The following is a 26717-nucleotide window of genomic DNA, read 5'->3' as shown; positions in this document are numbered from 1 at the left end:
GGCTGGTGGATAGTGTAGGTATCAAATCACCTTATCAAACCTTGTCAACATCTTCCTGCTTGTAGTTCTAAGTTAGCTGGAGATGCAAAGGCACGTTTTTGTGTGTGAGGCTTAGATATTTCTTGATAGATTTATTCTTAACTAAAACTGTTGAATACTGCCTTATACTTGCAATTGATTTCACATTCCCTAAATATATTTGAAGTAATTTGCCTTGAGAAATACCAGAAAGAAACTTTTACATCACCTTTTCTAGACGGAAGCAGAACCTCCTATTGTGTTTCTGCAATGATTGAGCAAAGCTAGAGCAGTTCCATGGAAAAATGCATATGATCTTTGAGGATTCCTCTGTCATTTTCTTCTCTGTAGCTTAGGCAGCAGCATGTGTTTAAGCATCTGTATCATTCTATGACCACACTTCAAAGTGAGAATTATTATTTTTTTCATTAAGAAAAAGATATCTCTTGATTTCATGCTTATAAATTATTAAGCATAGTTAGTATTGGCATCAGTGCTCGTAGTCTGTCAAGAATAAAAGGCAGAATAAATATTCAGGATAAAATGTGTTGCTTACATCATATGTATCACAAGCCATTGATATTACAAAAATAACATATAATTCATTGTAGTGAAACCAGGTTCTTAATAACCATCTGCCTTGCAATAAAGGGTGAGTTACAGTAGGAGTCAACAAAAAGTTACAATAGGAGTCATCAAACCAGATTGGTTATTGCAATATTATTGTTTCACCCATGTGGTATTTTGTTTTGATAATACAAACAAGCAAGGAGGAGTCTTTCTAAGCTGAATTATTCTTAAGATTGCAGATGATGTGAAGATGAAGTCAAGATTGGGTAAAGTCCTAAAAAATGCTTATTCTTAATTTGCATCAATTTGAATGAATTTAACATGTGTAGATTTCTGTGTACATTAACCTAGTCTTTAGTTCTGCATGATTCTGAGGTCACAGTGTTGCTGTTTCACTACTGACTTAAACCTGTGCTGTGGAGACAGATGTTCTTGGGAGGCAAAACAAAAGTTTGCCTCTGTTGTTAATTTCAGTGTTGTTCTTTGAAGCCTGCTGAGCCGGTACCTAATTAAACTGCACACACGCTCCAAACAAATGAAAAAGAAATGCTGCTCCTCTCAGATAACATTTAAGGTGACGATTTCTCCTCAAGTGAAATCTACTTGGGGAAATCATTTCACTGCTGAAATAGAAACTCTTTCCATAATACTTCATTATGTGAAGGTATTACTATAGCGCATACACAGTATAGGAGAGTGCATGCTGATCGGAGATCTCAACTGTATCTACTCACAGCCATGGGACGAGTGCAGTTTCAGTTCCCTTTCTTCAATTTGAAGCCAGAGCTATATTCCTTGTCTACAGTAATAATAGTCTGAGAGTGATGACTGATTTTGCTACACATAGAGCAGAAACCTCTTATGAAATGTTTGGAGGCTGTAGACTAGTGATTACTTTGGAATTGAAAATTCATAAAGTGTTCCTACCTGACTCCTCTAATAACATCAGCTGCATTCGTTTGTTCTGTTTTTGCATTAAGCCTCTTATTTTAAGAGTCATGCTTTCTCTTCGGAGTCGGTTGGAAAAATCTTGGCCATACTGCAGCCTTTTATTGGAAAGCTTTGGCTCTCAGGAAATCAAATATTATTATTATTATTATTATTATTAATAATAATAATAATAATAATTCCTGAGATAATTATTATTATTATTATTATTATTAATAATAATAATAATAATAATAAAGTCCTGAACTACTTTTGGGAGTCTAGGTTTTTTCTCAAAGTTGTTTCTTTGTCCCTAGAATGACAAATCAAAAATATCTGAACTATAGCACGTCATTTTATTAGACTTTAAGAGTTTTCTATTATTTTTTAAGAATATTTTTGGACAACTGCTCATTTTGTGTGCATTTTCAGGTGCAGAAGGCCGTATGGGTACCATGTGCAAATACTTGGGGCAATAATACTTCTGCCTTTATTCTGAGATACTCTTCAGTAAACTGATCTCTGAGTGACCTAAAGCATTTACTAAGTCAAAACAATTAACTGGGACATGAATTGCATCTATTTCTGTCAAAGTTAGACCAGAAGAGTTTCCATGGAGCTGAAATTTTTAACAGAACCAAAGTGAGAAGAGTAACTGTATGCCAATGGGAGCAAAGGAAGGCTTGTGCTTAGAATAATGGATTATTAATGTAGTGATGTATGGCAAAAGAGATGACTTGTCACAATATAAAAAAAAAATCTCCTAGATTGTTACCTCCTTTGTTCAAAATATCAGTCAGCAGAATGGAGGAGTCACTATCACTTCCTGAGTCGTGCCTTAGATCAGAAACATTTGCTGAAGCCATCTGCTTTGTAGAAGTCAAGTCTGAAGCATGTCTTAAGTCTGAGGTGTGACTCATAGCAAAGATATAGAAAAATGGGTCAGTCTTTCTGAGCTCTGAATACCTGACTTCTCTACATTGCTAGATTCTTGAAAGTTTAAAGGAAACACAGAAATAAATTAATTACTGGAAAAGGCTTAGGAGAAGAGAGGTGTATCATTCTTCCAAGAGGATAGATGCACATTGTAAATGTGGCAAATTATTTTTTTTGGTGTGTTCCTCTCTTATGGGGACTTGTATACAATAATTTGGTGAAGTTTACTGAATGAAATTATGTTCCATTATATATCAAAGCACCATAGTGATTAGGTAAGCAAAGTTTGTTATCCTTTTGCCTTAGCAGAGAGATTTAAACCGATCCATTCCCCTCCATTGTCTCACTTATTTTGCTTTAAATTTCTGTAAAAAACCCCCAAATAAATCTCAGGAATTTGTTAGTTTGTCTATAAAAAGGCACTAATTTATCAATGTCAAGTTTGTATAAACAAAAAAGGCATCAATTTTTCTTAGCATCCTCAAACTATCTCGTCTTTTCTTTCCAACTCATCTGATGGTACCTTCTTGTATGCAAAACTAAAAATCAAGAAGTTTATCTGAATGCAAGTCTCTGGTGTCATTTTGACAACTGTTTTGGTGTTATGTTCCTTCCCTATTTTTCTGGCTTATGTAGAATCAGAGATTAATACCAGCTTTATATTTCAAGGCATGAAGCTATTTATAGGATGTGGAGATACTGTCTGTAAGTTTCTTTCCAAGTCTATACAACAGAAATTGATTTCTCATTTCTAGCATCTTAAGACTTTAGCACAGAATAAACAGAGGAAGAGTAAGAAACAGAGCACAACTATAAACTGGTATTTGTTTTCTGAATTGCAGGTAATGGAACACTGATTGGAGCATCTGCAAATGTTGTTTGTGCGGGAATTGCTGAACAGCATGGTTATGGCTTCTCTTTCATGGAGTTTTTCAGGTACAATTTTAAACTTCTCACCTTAAGTCTGATGGGTTTTTTCTCTAGGCAAACCATGAATCTTCTAAGGGGAAAAATTTGGAGAAAGGGTCTACAAAACAGACTTGTGTTCCTAATTTGGTTTTGGTGACAAGTGCAGGTGGATGTCAGATTACTTTATTTTCAGGTAATGTTGATAGAATGCATGAAGGTGGTGAGAGCATAGTGTAACTCCAGGAGACATAAAGCCTCAGAAATTCCTGCTTTGATTGCCCTCAATCTTCATCTTTGTATCAATAGTAAATTGTTGCTTTACTGTTAAATACAGTTTAAACCTATTTTCTTATCTGCATATTTTTGTGGGTGTTCTATCATCAAGCAAAACTGGAATGTCCTAATTTAGACTGAGTCAATTTTTATTTCATGATCCCGTGACTAAACCTGTTTATCTAAAAGCAGTTCTTTTGACCAGCTGCTAAGCAACTATGAGTGAAAGTGTGATGAGCAGCTAGTAATAGCTCAAGTTGTTGCTTAATTATTGTTTATTTAATAATTGATAGCTGTTGTTTAATAATAGGATTTTATTTGCAGATCATTCATCAGCAAATTTTTAAGGCACATGGTGTACTTAATGCATACAGCAGGTTAATATTTTTCCAAACAACTCCAGTTTTTGAGACTGTGGTTGAAAGCTGTAAGTGGAAACTAGCAAACAGAGTACTAACCATGAAGTTCAATTTTAAAATGTAGTTGATTTAACTAAAACATAATTCCTTGCCTATTGTTCAGCATATTTAGGACAAAGGATACTGTTGAGTTCACACAAATATTTTTTCCTCCTTTTTTCTTTACATTGTTTGTTTTAGTTTCTCAGCTTTATCAGCCTTCCTCTATATTATTTACCTCAAAGCCTTCAAACCTGTATTATTAATATGAGTGATCATACACTATTGTCTGGAGCTGATCCAATGATAACCCTAAAAAGAGAAGTGCTCTGAACTACTGTTGCTAAAATTCTTGCTGTGAGCATGTGCTACTCATATATCTTCACCCACAGTCATCTGATGACGTTTTAGAAAGGCAGTCTTATGTAGTACATAGTGATAGCTAACAAATTTCTTGGAAGTCAACCCCTTGCACAAAAAAAGATTATGATACAGCAATGATGGAGTTTTGGATTGTTCTGTTTCTATTTCACAGATGTTTAGCTTGTCATTTGGGGATTTAACTTGTATGTAGCATTAACAATGTCTCTCCTATTTAGATTTTGTAATGAAATGTTCTTAAGGCTTCTGTGGCACTGACTGAAGGAACAAGGATGTAAAGCCTGGCTAGTCTCTTCAGAACTGTTTGCTGTTTCTTCTTTGGGAAGACTGATGACAGTACACAGATGTTCTGAAATTGCCTTCTATATGCATGCTTTTAGTGGAAACGATTACAGGGAAATGCTGTAGACATTGTGAATAAAGATGTGAGAACTGAATCCATAGTGGTCTCAGGAAGACAGCAATGGATGTTAATTAGAAGAAAGAACATGAGCCCACTTTTGCTGGCTGCCTCTCAGTCACCGAGCAGGCAGATCATGAGCTCCTTCACTATTTGTGTTAGAAAATATTTGTTTCAGTCAGATGTCCCCAAATTCACTATTTTTTGAGGCTTCTTCTGACGTTAAGAGGTATTACATATATCCCTTGAGGATTTTGATCTTTCTTACTTTTATTTATGAAGGATGTCTCAAAGCATTAAGTGATTTTTCTGCATTTCTTCTCTGTTTGCCCAGGATGACTCAATAGGTTTCACATACCCATTGAGGGTCCTCTGCAGTGCTTCTCCCAGTATAGACACCCATTGTTACTCTCTCATCTTGCAAAACCTTTTGAACCACCAGAGAAAAATCATGGATACCATGTGTGGTGGGAGGTGATGACCCTCTGCTGACTGACTTTTGCTAAGATATCTTTATTGCAACCTGTGCTGGTAGTGTTCTGTCCCTCTCAAATTTCTGTACAGGAAACGCTGTGGTCTTACGAGCTTGATGTACTTCTCTCTGGAGTGCCTTCATCAGAAGAAATCTTGTGCTAGGGGGACAGATGACTGCATGACCATGAATGCTACAGTCTTTAAAAAATCTCTCTAGCCTCCTGGGGAAGCTTCCCCTTCAGAACAACATCTAATTGCTTCTTTCCCTAGATCAAGAGTCCTATCTGCTCTAGGACCTGAGTGCACTTATCTCCCAGACTGCTGGACATGACTGGTGTCATGACCCGTTTGGGGGTGCTGTTCATTATAAATTCTTGTCAGGCTGGATAAAGACACCAGTCCACATGTCAAGGAACTCTTATGCTTTATTCTATAATTGTCTTAACTCTGGCTTAAGAAGTCCTTAACTTGTACAGCACACTTCAATGAGCTCCCAACTCCCACAACAAACTTCAATACGGAGTATAGCGTAGAGTATGATAGCTGTACTTTGGCAAGACAAAGTAAGGGAGGGGAGAAATGAAGGTATAAGAGAGAGACATTACCCATCAACACATGTAAAAACGATTTCTGCCTGAACAGTGCTCACAAGAGGAAGAGCAAGACTGCCTATGAGAAAAGATCTCTTGGTTGCTATGAATTCAACTTACTGTTTCTGGACCTTGTGAGGTTTTTTTCATTATGTTCCATTGAAATAAAAAGATTCACATGCCCCTTAGAATATACCATACTGTAACAGACTTACACCGTGAAAGTCTTTTTACCTTTAAATCTGTTAGACATGGTGGTAGGGAAACTAAAAGGATCTTCTACTGGTAAATCAGTAGCAAAAGGAAGAATAGGGGACATGTGAGCCTCACTGATCAGAAAATGACATGCCAACAAAGAATGTAGAGAAGGCAGAAGCTATCAGTGCTGTGACCAGAAGCACAAAGTCCTGCTGGAGACCAGTCACTAGTGCTCCCCAAAGTTCTTGTGATCCCCAGTGGTGCCTTCCAAGCTCAACCGCTTAGGGATTCAGCTTTTAACCAGCCCCAGAAGTCTGAAGGCAGATAATGAATGACTGCCACCGGATGATTCATTTGGAATAATTCAAATTCAAAAGGAAAGAAAAATAGATTATGACAAAAAGAAAATTGAGACTCCTAGGAAGATCAAGCTCAGAATAGCAATTTACTTAAAGATGCTCTTGCATTTTTGTAATTAGTCCAGCCAAATTACGCTCTTTTTCCACCTTGTAAACTTCATCACCAAACTGTATTTATGTGTTCTAATCTTTCCTCCTGAAAAAGAAAATCTTAGATGTACCCTAATATTTCATTATCCTTCTAGTAATTCAGAAAGCAGAGCTGAATATGACATTCCAGGCACAGTCTTCTTATTTTTTCACATTTAAAAAAGATAAGATTCAATACAAACTGTAGAGCTATTTGTCTTTTCTTTGTTAAGCTAGGCAATCTCAAATTCCTGTTCAATTTGCTACTCACTGTTAAATGCAAGTCTCTTTCAGTTTTCATTTTACTTACATGAGTGTGAGTATATCTGTTCTCCCCTCAAATTCTTTTAGTTTTCCTACACTGTGGACACAAAGACAAATATTTAAGTGGCAGAAATGGAAGGAATTGTGAGCCAGTGGAGTTTGTAAAAGGAGATAGAAAGCAGTGGGATATTTGCTGTACGTGGTCAAGGGTAAGCATCAGAACAAGCAAACATCAGAGCAAACATCAGAGCAAACAAATGATTGTTATGCCTCTGGAGAAAAGCGCAACTTTTTTTGTAGTCTTGACCCTGTAGAAAACATCAGATGTGTTAATAATATGAAGATAATTGCTCAGAGGCAGCATATATGAGTAAGCAGAAGGCAGGGAAAGAAAATATGCCTATTATGATTTTAGTCTAGTTATCAAAGAAACATTAAACATAAATAAGAGCTTAACATAAAGGAAACCCCCAAATGTAGGACAGAACCCTTTCACGTGGCAAATGGTCAGATAAGACCATTACAGTCTTGTTGCCTGGATCACTTCTAGAGGTTAACATAATGATTTTAATATCAATTAAGACTATAGAATAACCAACAGGGCTTTGTTTTTCTCAAAGAATAAGATAAAAGAAATAGCATTGCAGATGTCTCTGCTAATCTAGATGCTTCATTTCATGACAATTTTTTTAATTTTTACTAACATATGTCTGAGTTTTTGCAATATGGCATTCTACTAGGTCAGACCACCCTGCGGAATATGAAAACAATGCATAGAAGTCTTTTTGTTACCAATGAAAATTTTTATTCCAGCTCCATAGCATAACAAGTTCTCATTGCTGTAGGGGCCTTAATTATCTTTTATCTACTTGCTAATAAATTTGACAGCTTGATTTTAATTTTCTCTGTAAGGATGGCATTTATAAGCTTATAAAGATACATAGTACTTCAAACTTAAATAAGTTATGTTCCTTCATCTTGTTGCAATTCAGTACCAATCACCCCTCTGTGTCCATGATGCATAATGTGATAGGTTCATAATTTATCTGTTATTCTTTTTTTCTATCTGACAAAAAAAATAAAGTTAGTATTATGGGAAATACTCTAATTTTATTTCAAGCAAATTTTGACTGACTGTGACTCTATCATGGTGCCGGATATATTGGTAAGGGAAGGATGGATTGGATAACTCTATGTAAAGGGATAAGAATATGGGAGAGATGACTTGATACATGAGGAAATCAGTCTGCCCAGAGGACCAGGGTATGAGCCTAAAATCCTAATTTAGAGTACAGCTCTAAGGTCAGCTGAGCATGTTCCTGAAGGCACTGTGCATATTTTCAGGTTTTGTGTTCTCTGGGAGTAACAATAATTTGGAAGTGTCAAAAAATATTGGTTCCTGATAATATCTTATGAAAGAATTTGGTTTTGTCATAGAATTAGTTTTGGGGGGTATTCACAGCAAAAATATTTTCGGTAGGATATCCTATTTATCCATGCTTGAGAGCATTCAGACATAAAGATTGTGAAACAGTGCTTCCCATACGAACTGTCATTCATGGACGTGGGAGGACAAATGTCACGTTCTTTGCTACCATCTGTGTATCCCATTTACACAATTTATTGAAAATAATTGTTTTAAAAAAAAAACATTAGGACTTGTAAAGCCATATAAACGTCTCTACTGGATTATGTGTTTAGACAGCTGTTGTTCTTTTAATTCCTGATAATTTAGTGCCTTTTTCTCCTATTTTCTTGCTATTAACACCACTCTGTGCCACAAATATGCTGTTCCTCTTCTAAGGCTTATTCTGATCAGAATAAAACCAACCCTGCATTTTGGGTATGAATTTTGGTGATGGAGACTTTGGTTGAGCAATGTGGTATCCAAACACCTGAACACAATTCACCTGTGAGCTTTCTGATCAACTGTGCAGCTCCAGAAGGTAGAATTTGGGGCTGTTCAAAGTAACTGAGGAAGATTCAGTGAACTGCTGAGTAAAGTTTTAATGATCACGATACCAAAGTTATCTCAATCTCACTTCCAACTACTCTTCTGATCAATAAGGAAGACTAACTGGTCATGGCTTAAATATTAATACTTGACATGATAACAGATTTCTTCTTTTAAATCAAGTGCAAATGCAGCACTTGATAAAGCACTCTCAAAAAACATGCATTAACACGAGCAAGTTTTAGCCTTTCATAACTTTTTCTTCAGAAAATTTCTATCTTTAAAAATCTGGATCTCTTAGGTTTAATAAAGGTTGTTTTTTATTTTGATTTCTTTACATGTGTAAGAAAAATATAAGGGTTGTTTTAATAGCTCATTTTAATCCTAAATTTCAAATGCAATTACATATGAAAATCTCTAATTATCAGACTTAGGGAACTGCATTTCACAAATGTGATCTAGATTTTAACATCCTGTTAACTATTACACTAGAAAGGGCAAAGCTATAAACAACTTTCGGCTGTTTACTCAACAGAGCAATAAAGGTAGTTCAGTATGTATTCATCTTTAATTATTAGGTTCTAATCTGGTTTTCTTAAGAAGAATGGTGGTTTTCTCTGGGATATCCACCAGCAATTAGTGCCATATTTTAAGGTGTCAGTGTTGATCTAACTGATCCAACTGCTCTCAAACAAATATTACGTTGACATCTGAGGCAGTTGAATACAGTGGATGCTGCTTATTTTAAATACTTGCGTAACTTGATTCAAATTGCATGGCAATAGGTATTCCTGAAATAGTGTAGTGCACACCATTTTAAGAATATTTCCTGAGTTAAGGGTGGTTTGGGTTTTTTTAATGTTTGTTTTGATTTTATTCAAGGTCAACAAAACGTGTAAGTGAAATGTAATTGAATGTGGATTTACCTTTTCTATTTTTAGGAAAAAGGGAGAAAAGTAGTATTTTGAGCCCTAAAGTAAGAGGATATTTATTTTCCAACTTTAAACATGATTTATCTGCACTGGGATGTTTTCATGGAGCTTAAAATGTTCCTGTCTTCTAAGTAAAGCTTAACTTTGAATTGTTTGGCCTGTGGACATACAAGTATTACTTTTTTCTTCCCTTATTGCTGTGAAGTCTTTTGGATTAGCAAATTAGTTTCCAGTAAAGAATGATGGGATTTAAATACTCGTCATCTCAGTCATCTTAAAATAAGGCTATGTGATTCAGGTATTAATATTTTATTGTGATTTTATCTTTTAAATTCTGTGAAATGTACGTGTTTTGTCCTGTAAGATTTTGAAAAAGGGCATTTTAAATGTAGTTGCAACGATCCAGTGTTTCATTTGGCTCCATGGGAAGCACTGATCCTCCAGACATATATCACTTTAATATTGTGGGATAGGCTTACGGAAGTAGTATCTTATCATAGGATCAAAGATAAATCATTGAAAGATTCAGGTTGGAATGGACTTTAGGAGATCTTTTATCTTATCTTGGGCTCAAAGCAGTGTCAGCTATGGGCTGCATAGAAACAGCACACCCTCTTAGGGCACCCTGCTCCCCTGCCTGGCCTTCTCTGTGGGGAAAATGTTTCTCCTCTCTTCTTTTAACTTGTGCCGGTTTTCTCTCACTGTCCTGCCACACACCACCACAAGGAGCACAGCTTCAGCTTCTCAGTCACTCCTTGCAGGTGCTTGGCACATTGCTAAGTGCCCCTGCAGCTGCCTCTTCTCCAGGTTGACCCAACCTTCCTCCCCCAGCTTCTCCTCATGGGCCAAATGCAGCACCCCCCACTGCCTTGGTGATCTTCTGTGAGGTACCTCCAGCTGGTCCATGTCTTTCCTATTTTAGAGGACCCCAAACTGAACACAGTGTCTGGATATAGTCTAACAGGTTGTGGTGGGTTGGCCCTGGCTGGATGCCAGGTATTCACTACAGTAGCTCTCTCACTCCCCTCTGCAACTGGACAGGGGAAAAAAACCAAAACAGCTAAGGATTGACGAGTTGAGATAAGAGCTGAGAGAGGCCACTTACTGATCACCATCACAGGCAAAAGTCTCAAAGTGGGGATATTAATTAAATTTATTACAAAGAGGATCAGAGCAAAAGAGTGAGAAGTAAAATAATCTTAAAAACACCTTCCCCCCACTCCTCCTTCCTTTCATGTTCTCCCTCCTCCCCTCCCCCCCCCCAGTGGTGCAGGGGGACAGAAAATGGGGGTTACAGTCAGTTGTTTCTGCTGTGCTGCTCCGGGAGAGGAGTCCTTCCCCTGCTCCTTTGGGGTCCCTCCCATGGGAGACAGTCCTTGATGGACCTCTCTGGCATGAGTCCATCCCTCGGGCAGTTCTTCCCAAACTGCTGTCCCGTGGGTCACTTCTCCATGGAAGGCAGTCCGATTCGAATGAGCTGTACCAATGTGGGTCCCCCCCAGGGGCCACAAGTCCTACCCAGGAAAAACCTGCTCCAGTATGGGCTCCTCTCTCCGTGGGCTTCAGGTCCCTGGCAGGACCCTGCTCTGTCTTGGGCCTCCCACAGGGTCACAGCCTCCTTCGGATATCCTCCTTCTCCAGCATGGGCTTCTCCATGGGCTGCAGGTGGGTCTCTGTACCCTGATGGTCCTCCATGGGCTGCAGGGGCACAGCTGCTCCACCATGGTCTGCACCACGGGCTGCAGGGGCCTCAGCTCCAGTGCCTGGAGCACCTCCTGCCCCTCCTTCTGCACTGACTTTGGTGTCTGCATTGTTGTTCCCGTGTTCTCACTCCTCTCTTCCCTGGCTGGAATTCTTTCTGTGCAATGGCTTCTGTTCTTAAATATGTTATCACAGAGGCATTACTACCACTCTTGATTGGCTTGGCCTTTGCCAGCAGCAAGAAGCCTGTCCTGGAGCCAGCTGGCATTGGTTACACCAGACAGAGGAAGCTTCTAGCAGCTTCTAACAGAAGCCACCCTTGTAGCCCCTCCCCCCCACTATCAAAACTTACCCACAGAAACCCACTACATAGAAGGGAACAATCCCTTCCCTAGATCTAAGGCCCACTCCCTTTTCCATGCAGCCACAGGCGGTTGGCTACCTTTGCTGCTGGGCTTCCTGCAGGCTCACATGAAGATCACCACATCAGAACCTTTCTTGCTGTGCTGTTCCCTGGTTGCTCTGTCTCCAGATGCTGTTGTTCCAGGGGCTCTTCTTTACCCTAGGCAGCAATTTGGCATTTATTCTTGTTGAATTTTATAAGGTTCTGTCTGTTCCAGTGCTTCAGTTTGTCCAAGTTCTGCAGGATGGTGGACCTGCCTTCTACCTTTCCAACCAATGTGAGATTATAGCCTAGTAATTCCAGTGCAACTTTGTTCAGCTGTTGGAGTAATATTAGTATTCAAAATGGTGCCAATATAAGAAAAAAAAACCCTGCAAATATCCATTTGTGTTGAAATGGGATTTTGATTCAGCCTCATATGTAGGTCTTCTTATTTGATCCTCTGTGTTGACCTTATTTAAATTATTTGAATAATTAAAAAACCCAAAACCCTAAATATGCCCCACATAGTTTTCAGATAATAGATCTAACTACAAAATATTGACATCAGTTAATTAGATAAGGTTTCGAGCAAGGAAACAAATAATAGTAAAATGGGACATATGCAACAAATTTATGTAGCTCAAGGTATAAATAGAAAAAAAGTACAATATTCAATTTGTAAAATACTTCTCGTTCAAAACATTGTTAGTTGAACACTGTCTCATACAGTCCTCAGTTTTGAGTCTTTCATGCTGAAGATTTCCAGGTTGGTTTAAAAGTGATTATAAATTGTACAGTTCATTCGTGTATGTATCCATCAGACATACAAAGAAATTGAATTAAAATGTTATTGACGTAAATTTTGAGTATGGGTCAGTAGTAGCAAAGCGTGAATGCTAGTACCTCAAGTGAATAAAATCATTGTAACCCTGTATCATCAAGATACTTGACTATGGAATTACTATCAGATAGAAAGATTCAGTTTTTCAGAGGGAAAAAAAAGGCAACAAACTGAAGAGTAAACACAAACCATATAAATTTAAGAGCCATATCAACTTTATTGATGCTGAAAAATATTTGTATTTTAAATTCTGAAGTGTTGCTTGCCATTTAGTATGTCTGATACAGAGTTTCTGAACTGCCTTGTAGGACTTCAGAATATCTTTCCGTTCCACTAATATAAAGCTACTGTTTCTAGACTCCTATGAATATAAAATATTAGACATGAAATCCAGACTATCTCCTGATATAAATGGTTATGAAAAAATAATGAACAATCCAAGCCACCCCTTGCATTCCAAAATCTGCTATTTTGCATATGTACTGACTCTCCAAAACTTTGCTTGTATGGATTTCAAGAAGGTGTAAATTGGGGAAAATTTACCAAGTGGGATGATGACGATCTGTGCAACACGTTGAGGTTTTTTTGCAACTCATTGGTTCTTTGGAACTCAGAATCTTTGAAGTATTCAGAAATTCCTAAATTTGAATGTTTAAGTTCAGTAGGAATACAGGACATGTTCTAAAGAATGTTGGTCTTCATGCAAGTGAGTAATGAATGTAATCCTAAAGGCTCTTCCCTAAATGTTGCATAGATTCTTATTCTTCATATTTCTGGTGTATTTCCAGGTATGCCTTTTTTCCTCTTTTGCAATATTATATGTATACATAATATGCGTAAGGGTATTCATCTGATTCTTGTAGATATTTTTAGTTTACTGACATTACATGTCATTAAATTAATTAAAGAAAACAAATAGACACATAAAAATAGAGCATAGAGTGAACGACTGTTTTGGATTACACTGAAATCAGATGAGAATTAAATTTTCTTGTTAAGATGAAAGGCAGGATATTGATCGTAGTTTATTCTAGAAAATATAATTGCATCCAGTATGGAGGGAAGAATTAGGCGTAAAATACTCCCCTATTGCATCTGTGCTGTAGAATTCATTAAGCTGATATAACCTGGTGGGATAGGAGCAATCTTTTAAGACTTAATATTAATCTATAGTATTTTACAGTGTTAATCTACATTGAACAAATTTGCCTAAGTACACCTGTACAGCATTACTTTCCAAACTTTGTATTTAAAACACACAGGATGGATTTTTCTCTATGTAAATATAGCTGTACTGAGTACAGAGGGAGCCTGGAACTCCTACACAGGTAACGTCTGGCAAGATGAATCCCTTTCATGTCTATTCTAACCAACATTTTCTAATTTTACTTCATGTTCAGGACAGATGGCAAGGGGAAGCTAGAGAATAGGAAGGGAAAATTTAGATTAAAGAAATTGGGAGCTATGCTGAAGCATTCTGGAAACATGAAGGGATAGCTTTCATGCAGTCTGTCTTGAAAACACTAGTCCTTTTTTTTCCAAGAGTAGAAAAGGCAAAGACATAAACCAATGTTTGGCTTCTCCTAACAGACACTGCTTTAAAGTATTTTGAAGAAATGTTATCACATTTTTAATAATAGAACAATGTATTCATCTGCTTAGCCAACTTCTGGTCAGTATTATCAACTTATAAATATGTATAGGCTTTCCTTAAATTCCAACACAGTTAATGACTAATTTCTTCGTGTTCTGTCTTCTTCACTACTCTATGGTACCCCCATTACCAGAACCCATCACCAGGCTCCTTGCAAACAGAAAAAGATGCATTCCAATCATGAACTTTGACTCATGTCTGCTTATAGCAAACAAAAACTGAAACTGGTTTCACAGAAAACTCTTATGAACTTCTCTGATTCATATTGTGAAATGATAGGCCAGCTGCAAAGCTAGAATGAAGAATAAAATTTTAATTTTTTGAGTTCTAAAAAAACCCCTTGGCTATACTAGAAGTGACTTAAAGGTCCATGGTGCAGATGTGATGTAATATGGTTTGTCCCCCCTGGGTCCTTGACCCTGAATCTTCCAGTTTGATTAAGGGGTTGGTATGTGCTCTATTTCCGATCTAGTATTCCTATCTGCATTTCTTTCTTATAGGAACAGGGTGAGGATAGGGGAAGAAGAAGTTAAGAGAGAAGGAAGGATGAGAGAGGCCGTCATGCACCCAGGTCTTATTTCAGAGTGAAGCTGGTACTTGGCTAGAACATAGCCTGATTAGACTCACACTGCTCACGTTCTTAGAGCAAAGCTTTTTGCACTGCTATCACCAACTAACTTCTCATTCTTCACCCGTATGCATCTTGACCATCTACTCTACTGTCTTTGTGTTAAATTTAATGATTTTTTTACATATAGTTGAATATTGAAACGTGAATCAAATGAGATGTGCATCGGGATGGAATGATTCCTGTAGCTAAGCCACAGTTAGTGCGCTCCATGGGTTTGTATTTTAACATCCTTAAGAGATCTCATTTATTGTCTTTTTATTACAGTGGTTTGGAATAAAAAATGATCTTTTCTGGAATGGAGATTTAAACTATATCTGTGAAGGGCAAGCTCATTCTTGCCTTGGCTTGACATTTGTGAAAGATTTAAAATCTTGTATTTCTGTAGACTGTTGTTTCTGTAGCTGACTTTTTGCATGTGATAAAGATGTACAAATTTTCTGAAATATGTTTCTCTTTCTGTAACTTTCAAGTTACAGAGTTATGATGATCATTATAAGTGAATATCATAGTAAGAAAGGTATTATTTTTTTGTAGCTTTTTGTTTGGACTGCTCAAATATTTTTGCATTTCTTTAATAATCTGAAGAGGGCTAAAGAGAAGAAGTTTTACTACATATGGGTAGGTGAGATAAATAGGTTTTGGTAAGTGCTTTGTGAAACTTTCACAAAAATAATTTTATTTTAAAATGAACAGAATAGTATTTTTATGAAAAAGTTCTTGAAGTATCTCCAAAGTCCAGGATTTTAGTAGCAGATTATGATCTGTGCTGAAAGGTGGATTTGAAAATCAGAATGTCTGCTCCAAAGAACAGTATAGTGGTTCTTCAGTGTCTCTTTAAAAAGTAATGTAAAAATTTAAAAAATTAATTACTAGAAAAATTTGCATGAAACAGTGTTTCACTGAGAGATGATGGAGTTTAAATAAAAACCTCTTTCTTTGCTGACATGTCTGGCCACGAGGATTCATATTTTACCACTATTAGTATGGGCTGAAATCATAGCTGAGAATATTCACCTTTCTACCAAGCTTTTGAAAAGCAAGTAAATTACCTCATTTTTCATTTTACTGCATTTAATTTCCATCAGATCCTGTAAAACTAGCCCAAATAGTACTGTATCTAAATGCACAGAATTTCATGGTTAGATAGAAGATATGATTCAAATAGGTGTTATGCAGTTTTAGGGCTTCAGGAGTGAAAATAATAAGGCTCTATAGTGGATTAAACTTATGCAGCATGAAGGCAAGAGTTAATTTGCAGCCTTTCTGCTTTTGCATTGAGGTAAATATGCTTTTGTTAAATGCTAAAAGGTGCAAACTGGAGGTCATATATACCATTATGCTGTTAGTTTTGTATGACTGTGATTTAATCTTTTTTTTTTAATGGAGCCTCTTAAATCAGAGAGCAGTTAAAAGAGGTCAGTGCATTATTTTCCAAGATCATTCATCAATGTCAGCAGTGCTAGTGAGAATGTGGGCCATGTGTCAGGAGTTATTGTGTCCACGTCTCTGCTGCCGTTGGGGTCTAGCACTTGTGTTTCATTGCAGAACTTTAAATGAAAGGTTTAATGGTGCCTTACCTGGACCATGAGTAAGTTGGTGTGAGAAGAGAGGAGTGTCTACAGTCTCTCAAGTGACTCCACTCACTGATGATCCTGGTCATCTCTTATTGACAACTTGTTTTGCTGGCTAGGATTAGAGGTATATTTACGGCAAGAAGAGAAGTAGGACTGAAATAGTCTTTGCTGATTTCTCCTACCATGTTTTGGAGCTAACAACTGGCTTGGATTTCTTTTTGTTACCATCTTATTATATGTAGTACATGGAAAAGGAAAGGGTCTGCTTTTGACAGATGTGGTGCCCAATTGGCCTGGATGTTATGTAGTAGCTGTATGTTATACAAGGGGGAAAAAAATCTAACAATGCAGAGTCTTAATTTTAGTTCATTTTTTTAGAAAATATTTATAGAAAGGAGATATTTGCCACAAATGGGGGAAGCTTCTGTTGCATTTTAAATTACAGAGGTAAAACATGATAAGAAATGGAATGGCTACCTTAAAAAAAAAAGTCCATGCTCTTAACAAGTATAGTTTCCTGAAATGTGCAAATTACTTCTGTGATGTGTTTCTGTGATGAAATCACATCAGATGTCGTGCCTCTCCCCTTCTCGCTGTGACCATCAGGGTTCGACTGGTCAAAACTGGCTTTCTTTTTCACTGGAAATTCACTGTGGCAGGAGATAATCTTGTTTTGCCTGTGATAAGGGTACAAGTTGTTTTCCTTCCATGGTATTTGTTATTCTAGGACTCATTCATTTCCTGTGTTTGATGCAACACTAAATAAGTGTTTTGGTGATGTACAAAGCCCTTTCCTCTCCCTATGACTTTCAGTGAAGAAATCCATCCTTGTTGGGGCCTTATAGGCAATACCGTCCTGTAGGTTAAAAGATATGCCCACAGACAACTAAACCATTTGGCTGTTGGTGTCTTGTTACTTGGTCTTGGGTGGTACCTGGTTCAAAAGTAGTTAATCATATTGAGGTTGGCCGTGGGGTTGCAAAGTGTAAGAGCTGTGTTTTCTGTTGCTCTGGTGGTCAGGTCAGATGGCTGTTTAGGCCAGTGCAAGTAGCCAACCTATGAAGAAGAAAAATATGAGCTAATAATAATCCTGCTAAATATTCCAAGTTTTCTGTGTATTGACTTGTACATGGAACAGGACTTGCTGGAAGGGTTTTTTTGTCTTTTTACACTAGCTTCACAGCTGTTTGTATTTAATTGCTTTTACATGTTTAAGAATTTTTCATTTACCAATTTCTCTGTCAGAGAGACAGTGGCTACTACATATGCTTCTCTTGATCTTACCCTTTTTGTTTAATTCCTCCCGGACCTTCCTAAGAGATTCTGAATTGCTGTCTTGTGCCTAAATCCTTGCCTTTTGAAAAGCAAATTCAGAAGTTGTGTTCATAGAATCATAGAATCAGCTGGGTTGGAAGGGATGTCTGAGATCATCAAGTCCAAACCTTAGTCCACTATCGTCGTGGTTACTAGGCCATGGCACTGAGTGCCACATCCAGTCCCTTTTTAAAAATCTTCAGGGATGGAGAATCCACTGCTTCCCTGGGCAGCCCATTCCAATGTCTGATCACCCTCTCTGTAAAGAAATTCTTTCTAATATCTAACCTAAACCTCCCCTGGCACAACTTGAGACCATGCCCTCTTGTCTTGAGACCATGCCCTCTTGTCTTGAGACCGTGCCCTTTTGAGTGTTGAAACACTCTTATTTAGTTTGTTAAATAGCTGTGAAAAATCAATTTACTGAGATGCTGGCTGAACTGTTTGAAAAAGTTAATTTGATTGCTCTCCCTTCTATTCATGGAAACTTTGTTTACTGATTTGTTTCATTGTGACCAAGACCTAGTGTGTCTTGAAGAGGATTCTCTTTGAAATCTACTGGATTACATTTTTGCTTCTCCTGGGGTAATGAGGAGCTTTTTAAGAATGAAAAGTGTGCTTTTCTCATCAAGAGTATAGGTTTGTCTGTAGAGATAGTGATAAATGAAATGTTAAAGAAAGAAGGTGAGCAATATAGCTATGAATGATCAAACTAGGGAGAGAGAAGAGAAAATTGAGACCACTCCAAAACAGCAAAGGGTAAAAGCCACTAAATTTTAAAAAAATTCCAAAAAAACCCAAAGAGTTCTTTTGTATTTCTTAAATATAATGTATCAATGAAGACTGTTTATAGTAGAGGCTATTTGCAGTGACTGGGAGAACAGTCAAATACAGGTCTTTTCCTCTGCTCTTGCTGCTTCAGTGAGAGCTCATTGTAATCAATGGTCTCTTTTATTTAAATTTAGAAGACTTTGGATTGTTGTTGATAGTGATATTTCCATGCCCTATTTCCACTGATTATTGCCACCAGCATATGGTCATTAGTATATTAATAAAATATAGTACTTTCTACATTTTCATAAATAAACTTTATGAGAACAAAAGCAGTTTAGATTATGTCTCATTTTTAGACCTATCACTATATGGATTATTTGGTCTAGGTGCTAATATGATAAGAAACATAGTAGTATTCTCTTCTATAGTACATAGTCTGTCACATTTTATTACTTAAGTGCAGGTTTTTTTTAAAAAATGGCTCTTATTTGTGGGTCTGTAATTTTGTAGCCTGTCACCTACAGATTGTGCCTGTTTGACAAGAAAGGTTTTCTTTTTGAAGGCTTTGCAGTAACATTTTTTGACAGATTGATTATGTAAGCCTTTGTGTTGCTCTAATAACTCCTTTTTAATGGGAGAACTTTAATTGATGTCAAACTCAGAAGTTCAGTGACAGATAAAATGTCTTCTCTTAGTTAAGAGGTTAAAAATAATTGACACACTTGTATGCACAGAATAAACTGCCATAAAAATATTAATTTCTATGACTATTCAGATAGGAAGAGATAGAAACAAATTTAAAACGAGTGGTCAACTTTTCTGTAAGTTTTGAGACAGTGAGTAGGATTCTATTAATAAATACAATAAACAACCATTACTGAAATAATTAAGAAAAGCGTGATAAGCCAGTGCTTGTCATAATTACTGTTGCAGGTGGGGTAGAATTATAGGTTTTGAAATTTCTAAGTTTTTTGATTATGTAGAAATTTCAAAAAAAAAAGCTAATTTCTGAACTATTTTACTGTAGAAAAATAATTAAATTTCTTTTTTTTTTAATGCAGATGACTATTAAAAAATTTTCACTGTTCGCTAAAATACACTGCTGTTGTATTTGCAAGATGTTTTTCTGACATTAAGAACGTCTGGTTGGAGGAGCCCTGAAGAGGGGTGAAGTGGGATCCTGGGCCATGAGTGGAGGGTAACTCCAGGGAGGTTGCATAGGGACAGTGTGGTCTGTGGGTGCCCTTGGGGCCATGGCAGTTTGAAGTGTAATTGAAAATCAAGATGATTTCCCAACATGAGCAGTGTCTGCAGGCTGTTCTGTCTGATATATATGGATTCATAAGACACAGCACAAAAGCCTGCATACCTAAATTCATAAGTATGAATTATATGTTATTATTTTAAAAGGAGCTTAGCCTCATTAGTGGCTTTTTGGATACTTGACTTGAAATGTGACTCATCCATCGTATCTGAGTTCATCCATTTAATTCAACCTATTAATTTGTATTCCTTCTACATTCAGTGGAGAGGAAAGGGAAGACTTGTCCTGACATCTTTAAGGGATGTCCTGAGATGGAGAGAATTACCTTCTTGAAGCTGACTAAAACCAACCCTATGTCGTTGCATCTTAAAGCTAAATAATGCAGATTGTACCTTAGGTAATGCAGATATAGATATAGTTAATATTGATCAGCTCTTAAATAAAAGCTGCCCCATAGCACATATACAAAAGAATACTGATACATGACATTAATTTTACTACTTCCTAATTCATGAGAGCTAAAGGGTAAAACTGTTAATTTATCTTGGCCAATTTTAGTGGAATTTATGCATCAATATTGGTATGTCTATGAAAGCCACAGTAACTGAGTGTAATTCTACATTAATATAGTGTATTTAATTAAAAAGTTAATATTTCAAGTTTTTAATTAACACTTCAGTTGAAAAACAAGTAGATTAAACCCACATAAATTTTGAAGTAATTTAGTCTTCAAAACATCCTAATGTAATCGTCAAATATTATTGACTAATTCGAGCACAAAATTTTCTGTTATTTTTAGTCCAGAAAAATGGAGAACAAAAGAGTGAATGAATACACTATTTTAATACAATTTTTATTCTGACTGTATCTTTATTCTGACTATATACTTTTTCATGTAACAAAAGTATCTTGATTCTCAGTACAGTAGTTTACCAGAATATGGGTTTCAGCTTCAATTACAATACCTGATTTGATAAAAGCTAATTTTCTAAGCTCCCACCTGAGCTCCTGGTGGGGACGTAAGGCCTAACCACACATAGTTAACTAGTCCTGTATCCAGGACATCATCAGTCTGATAGATACGACATGAGATACAAAGACCCACGCCATCCTGAAATGGCAGGTGGAAGTTGAGTGGGACAGTCTTCACATCTCCAATGGTGCTCGTGCCTTCATACAGGCAACTGACTGCAGCATCTCACAATAGAATCAAAGGAATCTAATGTATGATTTGTCTCAACCTGCAGTAGACACATCTGTTGTACATGCTGCTTACTGTATTGCCTGGATTTTCCACCTTCCACTGTGGGAACTTGAGTAAAGAAACTCTTTCATGTACACTTCCCATCTACATGTGCCTGAATCTGGAGCTGACTCCCAGCATAAGTTTCTCATCAGGCATACACTGATATTGTGCAAAAATTCTTCAAATGAAAATGCAAAAGAGAAAATAATCAATAACTAGGACAGAAGCATTGTAATGAAACTATGTACACTGAAAAAATATATACACTGAAAATTTAAGATACTGCAACACATTCATCTACATTCATTTTGCACTCTACTCTTTTTTCTTGTCTTTTACTGTCCCTCTGTTTATATCTCTTCCCTTGTTATTTCCTACCCAGTAGCATGTAGCCTTTTCCTCTCCCATGCAGATGTGTGAGAATAACAAGAAAGGCAGAGGCAATGACCGAGCAGCTATTAGGTCAGTGGTCAGGACTTTTCAGGGGGATCTGGCCAAGCCAGATTAAAATCTCTGATTCATCTGGATACAGAAATGAAAGGGACTCTAAATGGTAACCTCATTCTTCAGCCAACCATATGCTGTTTTGGGGCTGATGATGGTCTTGTTATGATTTTTTCATATCAGATGTCATGTGGCAGAGCCAGATGCACTGGTGAGCAGAGGACAGAGGTAAGGGCTCTGTCCTTAGGCATGCAGGGTGAGGATGGGATGGGACCATGGTTTCAGCAGGACTGGGTGGCTCTCTTTCTCTTGTATTGCTTTCTCCCCATTTACATTTTCCCTCCTGTGGTAGTTTGAGACCCAAAAATCAATTCCCAAATTCAAACCCCCCTCCCACATCTCACCTTAGTGTGAGATGGGTTTTCCAGACAAAACACAAGACTCCGTATGGGGGAAGGGAGTTATATTACAATCACTACACAAATAAATATTATTATACGTTATATATACAATCTTAACTGTGTCACACCTAAAAAATCCACTGCGCAGGCTTGAAGGGTAATGACCTTTCCCAAATCTTCGTCCGCGAAGACTGGCCATACTATACTATACAATCTTAACTATCTCTCCTATGATAAATCAGTATTTACATGGGATCAAGTGTCTTCTCCCTCCAATAAAAGTCCAGAAGGGAAGAAGGAAAAGATCCTTTCCACTTATGAGCAGCAATGTCTCTTCTTCCATGCAGCAGCTGTAGCTGGATCTTTTTCCATTACACACGAGGGGGTCTCCTCTCGCCCCTCTCAGTCCTTTGACTCCAAGTGAAGGTTTCTCTTCCGTGGACTGCAGTTGCAGGGACAGGCTCGCTTTGCCATGTCGTATCACAAAGTGCAGGGGTCTTTGTGATGGTCCCTTTCCTCAGGGGGTTTACCCTTGAGTCAGAACATCTTGGGTAGCTTTCAGTTGAAAGCCTTTGCCTCAAGAGTTCTACCAGAGTTCCTGTGCTGTGTCTCAGACTGCCAGCTTGGCAGCAGCAGTGGGGGAGGCCAAGGTCACCCCCTCTGCATTCTGTCTGGCCATCCCGGTCCAGCTTCCAGGACATTTTGAGCTTCTCAGTTCCTCTCTCCGGTACTGCTGCATTCCAAGACTCCCCTCAAGTGGGAGTCCACCACCCCTTCTCTCTAGGAGGTGTCTCAAAAGGGGTTTTGGGAATTTTTTGGTTCAGTTCTTACCCCCAAAACTGTCTTTGTTGAGCTTTCTCTGCTCTGTCATCGTCTCTCTCTCTCTCCTAGCAGAATATCTCTCTGAGTTGCTGCATGCCCTCTTTGCTACTTCCCTCTTATCTCTTGGCTTTCTGTCACTATTCTTCATTCACTGCTGCTCCGCTGCTGCTCCTGCTGCCCACTCACAGTGCATAAAGACTCCCAGCTTCTCAGTTACAGACCTCGGTCCAGTTTAACACTGTTTCCGAGTTTCTGCAACCGCCAGCCGGGGGCTGGGGGGTCGTGGCCCCCCCAGTGGGGCTCCTGCCTCTTCTCCTCGTGGCTTCAGAACCTGACCACTCTCCTCCTCAACTACGTCATCATCCTTCTTTTCCAGTCTTGTGTGATATGTTTTAATTTTGCAGGAGCGCTGATTGTGTCAACACCAAGAGAGACACCACCCCCTCGGGGGTACCATTTTTTTAACTCCAGGCGGAAAACCCACTTTTTTTTCCCCACCACACCTCCTAACCCTGGAATGAACATAAAAGGGCAGTTCACAGTGAAGTGTAGCCATATGCTGACCAAGTTCTGATTCCCTGGGAATACGGAGTCTTGAAAGGGATTCTTCTGCTGTGCCTTATTAGCGCATTCTGGGTGAAGGTTGTGCATGGAAACTTAGGTAGCCAGTGTCAGTCATTGTATTTCACTTTACATAAAAAATATATATGCAGGAAGCAGGTATCATTTTTCAAGTGTATTTAGGAGACAAAACTGGAGGGACACTGATTTGTTTTGGCAGTCGCAGATGTAAAGTATGTTTAGTTAACAACTTACAATTCTTTACCAGTCAGCTATTCAGTCTGTGGGAAATAACCCATAGCAAGAGCTGTGTTTGCATCACCCTAAAATTCTCATTCCAGGGAAAATTCTGAATATATTTTCACACTTTTGTTGTCACATAACAGACAGATTTTTATTTCAGTTCTGCATTTATAATTTATTATTTATTAAAATAAAAAGCTCATGCTGGATACCTACTGCAAAATTCAAACTCGATGAGAATAACTTTGGTAAGAACCATTCCTTGTTGATAGACATAATCAGTACAATCTTCAAGTCTAATTGTTGAATTTTTGAAATGGAAACCTCAAAGTTTTATTGACTAGGGTGAATTTTTGCTGCATAAGAAATGCAAGATCAGCTGTTTATGTTTATAGCTCATGGAGACACTGGGGTCCCAGAAGAATTCTTCTCAATGAGATTCATAATAATCTTGCACAGTTTATCCTGACTTTCCTTTTGAATGGTTCTGTGTCTGGCTTGCTACATCCTTTCTTAGATTCCTAAAGAAGTGGTCTATAGTTTTCCTTAAATTAGGATCCTCTAGGTAGTTAAACCTCAGATAGGAACCTATTGTTCACAGATTTCATCATTAAATATGATTATTTATGCATAACTCATTTGATTGAAAGCAGCTGAAATTTTTCTGTTAGCAGAAATAAAGTCCTATTGAAAATGAGACAGTATTTTGAAAGGAAAGCATTTCAAAATATACATTGCTATTTTGTTTATATATACTAATATCTTTCATAAATAACAGAATTCATAGAAGTTATAAAACAGGTTTTTTTGTGCAATAATAGTAAATCAAGTGCTATCCGATTATTTCTCAGGGTCTTTATGATGTAAACTATGATTTTTCTTTACTTTTACTACTGCCAAGACTTGTTACAGATAGTTAAGGTTTACAGGAGTGTGACTACGATGAAATTTGCTGTTATTAAACCCAGGATAACTAGAAATATTTCCATAAATTTTGAAAATTGATGAAAAAAAAGTCTGAAGCTCAAATTGGAAGAATTTGAAATTAACAGCAAGTCCACTCAGCACAAGCTCTGCTAACTGAAAGGTAAATCTGAAGTCTTTTCTTCTGTTCTCATAACCTTAGTCATATGGATTGCATGACATCATTTGTCTTCATAACTCAAATTCATATTGATTCACAAAAATAAGAAAAATACCAGATCCCATGGCTGTCCACTAATATGCCTAATTTTAAGCATGGGAATAGTCCATAAAATCAAAAATACACAGATGGTTTAAGTACTTTGCTAGACTGGGACCAAAAATATAAGTACATGGATTTTAAAAATGTTGTTCCCTACACAGTGTGCTGGCTGCATCAGTGAGATATTTCGTTTGGTGGCTTTTGCATAAAAATTGTCTAATGATTCTTGCAGCAATATTTCAGCTTTGTAGCCTCTACAAATAGCCTCTTAAAATGTTCTGTAAGAAAAAGGAAACTTTTGGTCAATAAGAGGAGAATTTTCTTTCATCATGTAGTAGTTTCTTTGTATGTCATTGTTGCACCTGCTAGTGTTGACTCTTAACAAGTATCTCTTGAATTTGCAGTTTTGCATATATAATTTATGATGTTTGTTTTTTAAAAATTTCCTTAAAATTTGCTTCAGCTGGAATGGTTTCCACATACTAGTGTCTACAAAGTATGTTTTGCTATCTAGGTGCTGTGCTATTTTGGGTTACAAAAATGGTAATCTGAAAGGAAAACATCTGTTCTTTCTAGAATCTCTAACAATAACTTCTGTTTACATGATCAGCTTTAAATGAGGAAATATCCTTAGATAATCCAATGGAGACATTAATATATCAACTTCGTTTGATTATTTCAGTTTGGAATCTCATTTCTTAGAACGTATCTAATTAAAGGGAAAGTCTATATTTATAGTTCATTAGCTAGAAATAAAACAAGATTATTTTGCTAGCAAGAAATTAAATATTTTTTAAACTTTTATTATAGAAAAGAATTTATCAAAAAAAAGGATTTAAATATTATTTTTTAAATATTATTTTTCATGATCATTTGATTCAGAAAGTGTAATGCCAAAGTGGTTAAGATTGGAACTATGTAGAATTATAAAATAAAGACATCCTTGCTTAAAGAGGAATCCAAATATCTAAGTTTAAAAGGGTTAAAAGGGTTCTTTATTCTAGAGATGAGTGATGAATGAGATTACTTCGCAAGTAAGTCAGATAATAATAGGGGCACTTCTATGTGATGGCAGTGGGAGAGAGTATATTGGTCTGGTTTATCTTTCAATTTCTCTGCCATAAAAAGGTGATTTTTTACAAAGAGGTCGCCTGTGCTTGTTGCATCTTTATGCAAACTCACAGTGGAAGGAGGGCATGATTTAACTATAGAAAAATTGGGTAAATTGGCATAAGTACCCCGAAGTTTAACTTTGTCAGTCTGTTTAAACAACTAAAAAAAAATCTCTTCCTCCTCAAGATTTTTTTTCTGTCTCTAAAATTCTCCATATCTTAGCAAACACAGATATCAGAGCAGGATAATACAGACACCTCCGCAGATTCTATTTGTTGCATTGACTGGATTTCCACTGACTGCAGTGAGAACTTAGCCATCTTCCATGAGATGTCTACATAATAGGCACCTGAATTTAGGTAGATGAATCTGGAGCTGCATACCACAGTCTGGGACATGTCAGGGAACTTTGGTGTAACACAGATGTTCCTGACCTTGAACAGTTGCAGCAATGTAATCATAATTACATGGCTAATGAAGCAGAATGCACTGGGCTCCATGACGCTGGGACTAGATTGATGCTGGTACCTGTGCTTGTAGAATTAATGCTAGCTCAGCCTTGTCCACACCATCGACATTGCACTCTGATCTGTAGTGTAACTGGTGACATGCACCCCAAGAAAGCTATTTTGCTGTAAAAAATAAAATCCCATCACTAAAAGAAACCACAGCAGAATATGGAAAACCATCAAGTCTCTGTTGCAAACACTGGAAAACCCAAACTGATCACATGCCTACCCTTTAAGCACCTTCAGAGAAAACAGAACAAATCCTCAGACTGACAGAATACCTGTTGTTTTCATGAGCTCTTGGTGTGGGAGGTGGCAGAGTTAAGTATTTAAGTATTAAAC

At 37.3% G+C, this 26717-nt stretch overlaps 1 protein-coding gene across 1 annotated transcript in view; it reads left to right on the top strand.

Moving 5' to 3' along the window:
• OCA2 (OCA2 melanosomal transmembrane protein) overlaps positions 1–26717 on the top strand; it is a 167219-nt gene that overhangs the window by 121730 nt on the left and 18772 nt on the right. The window contains exon 22 of the mRNA XM_017818343.1: positions 3294–3387. Within this exon, the coding sequence (XP_017673832.1) occupies positions 3294–3387 (94 nt within the window). The remainder of the gene's footprint in view (positions 1–3293; positions 3388–26717) is intronic.

The sequence above is a fragment of the Lepidothrix coronata genome, unplaced genomic scaffold, assembly GCF_001604755.1.
Source record: "Lepidothrix coronata isolate B3197 unplaced genomic scaffold, Lepidothrix_coronata-1.0 Scaffold68, whole genome shotgun sequence".
Lineage (NCBI taxonomy): Eukaryota > Metazoa > Chordata > Aves > Passeriformes > Pipridae > Lepidothrix > Lepidothrix coronata.
The sequence above is the reverse complement of the archived record's forward strand: the minus strand, read 5'-3'. Positions and strand labels throughout refer to the sequence as shown.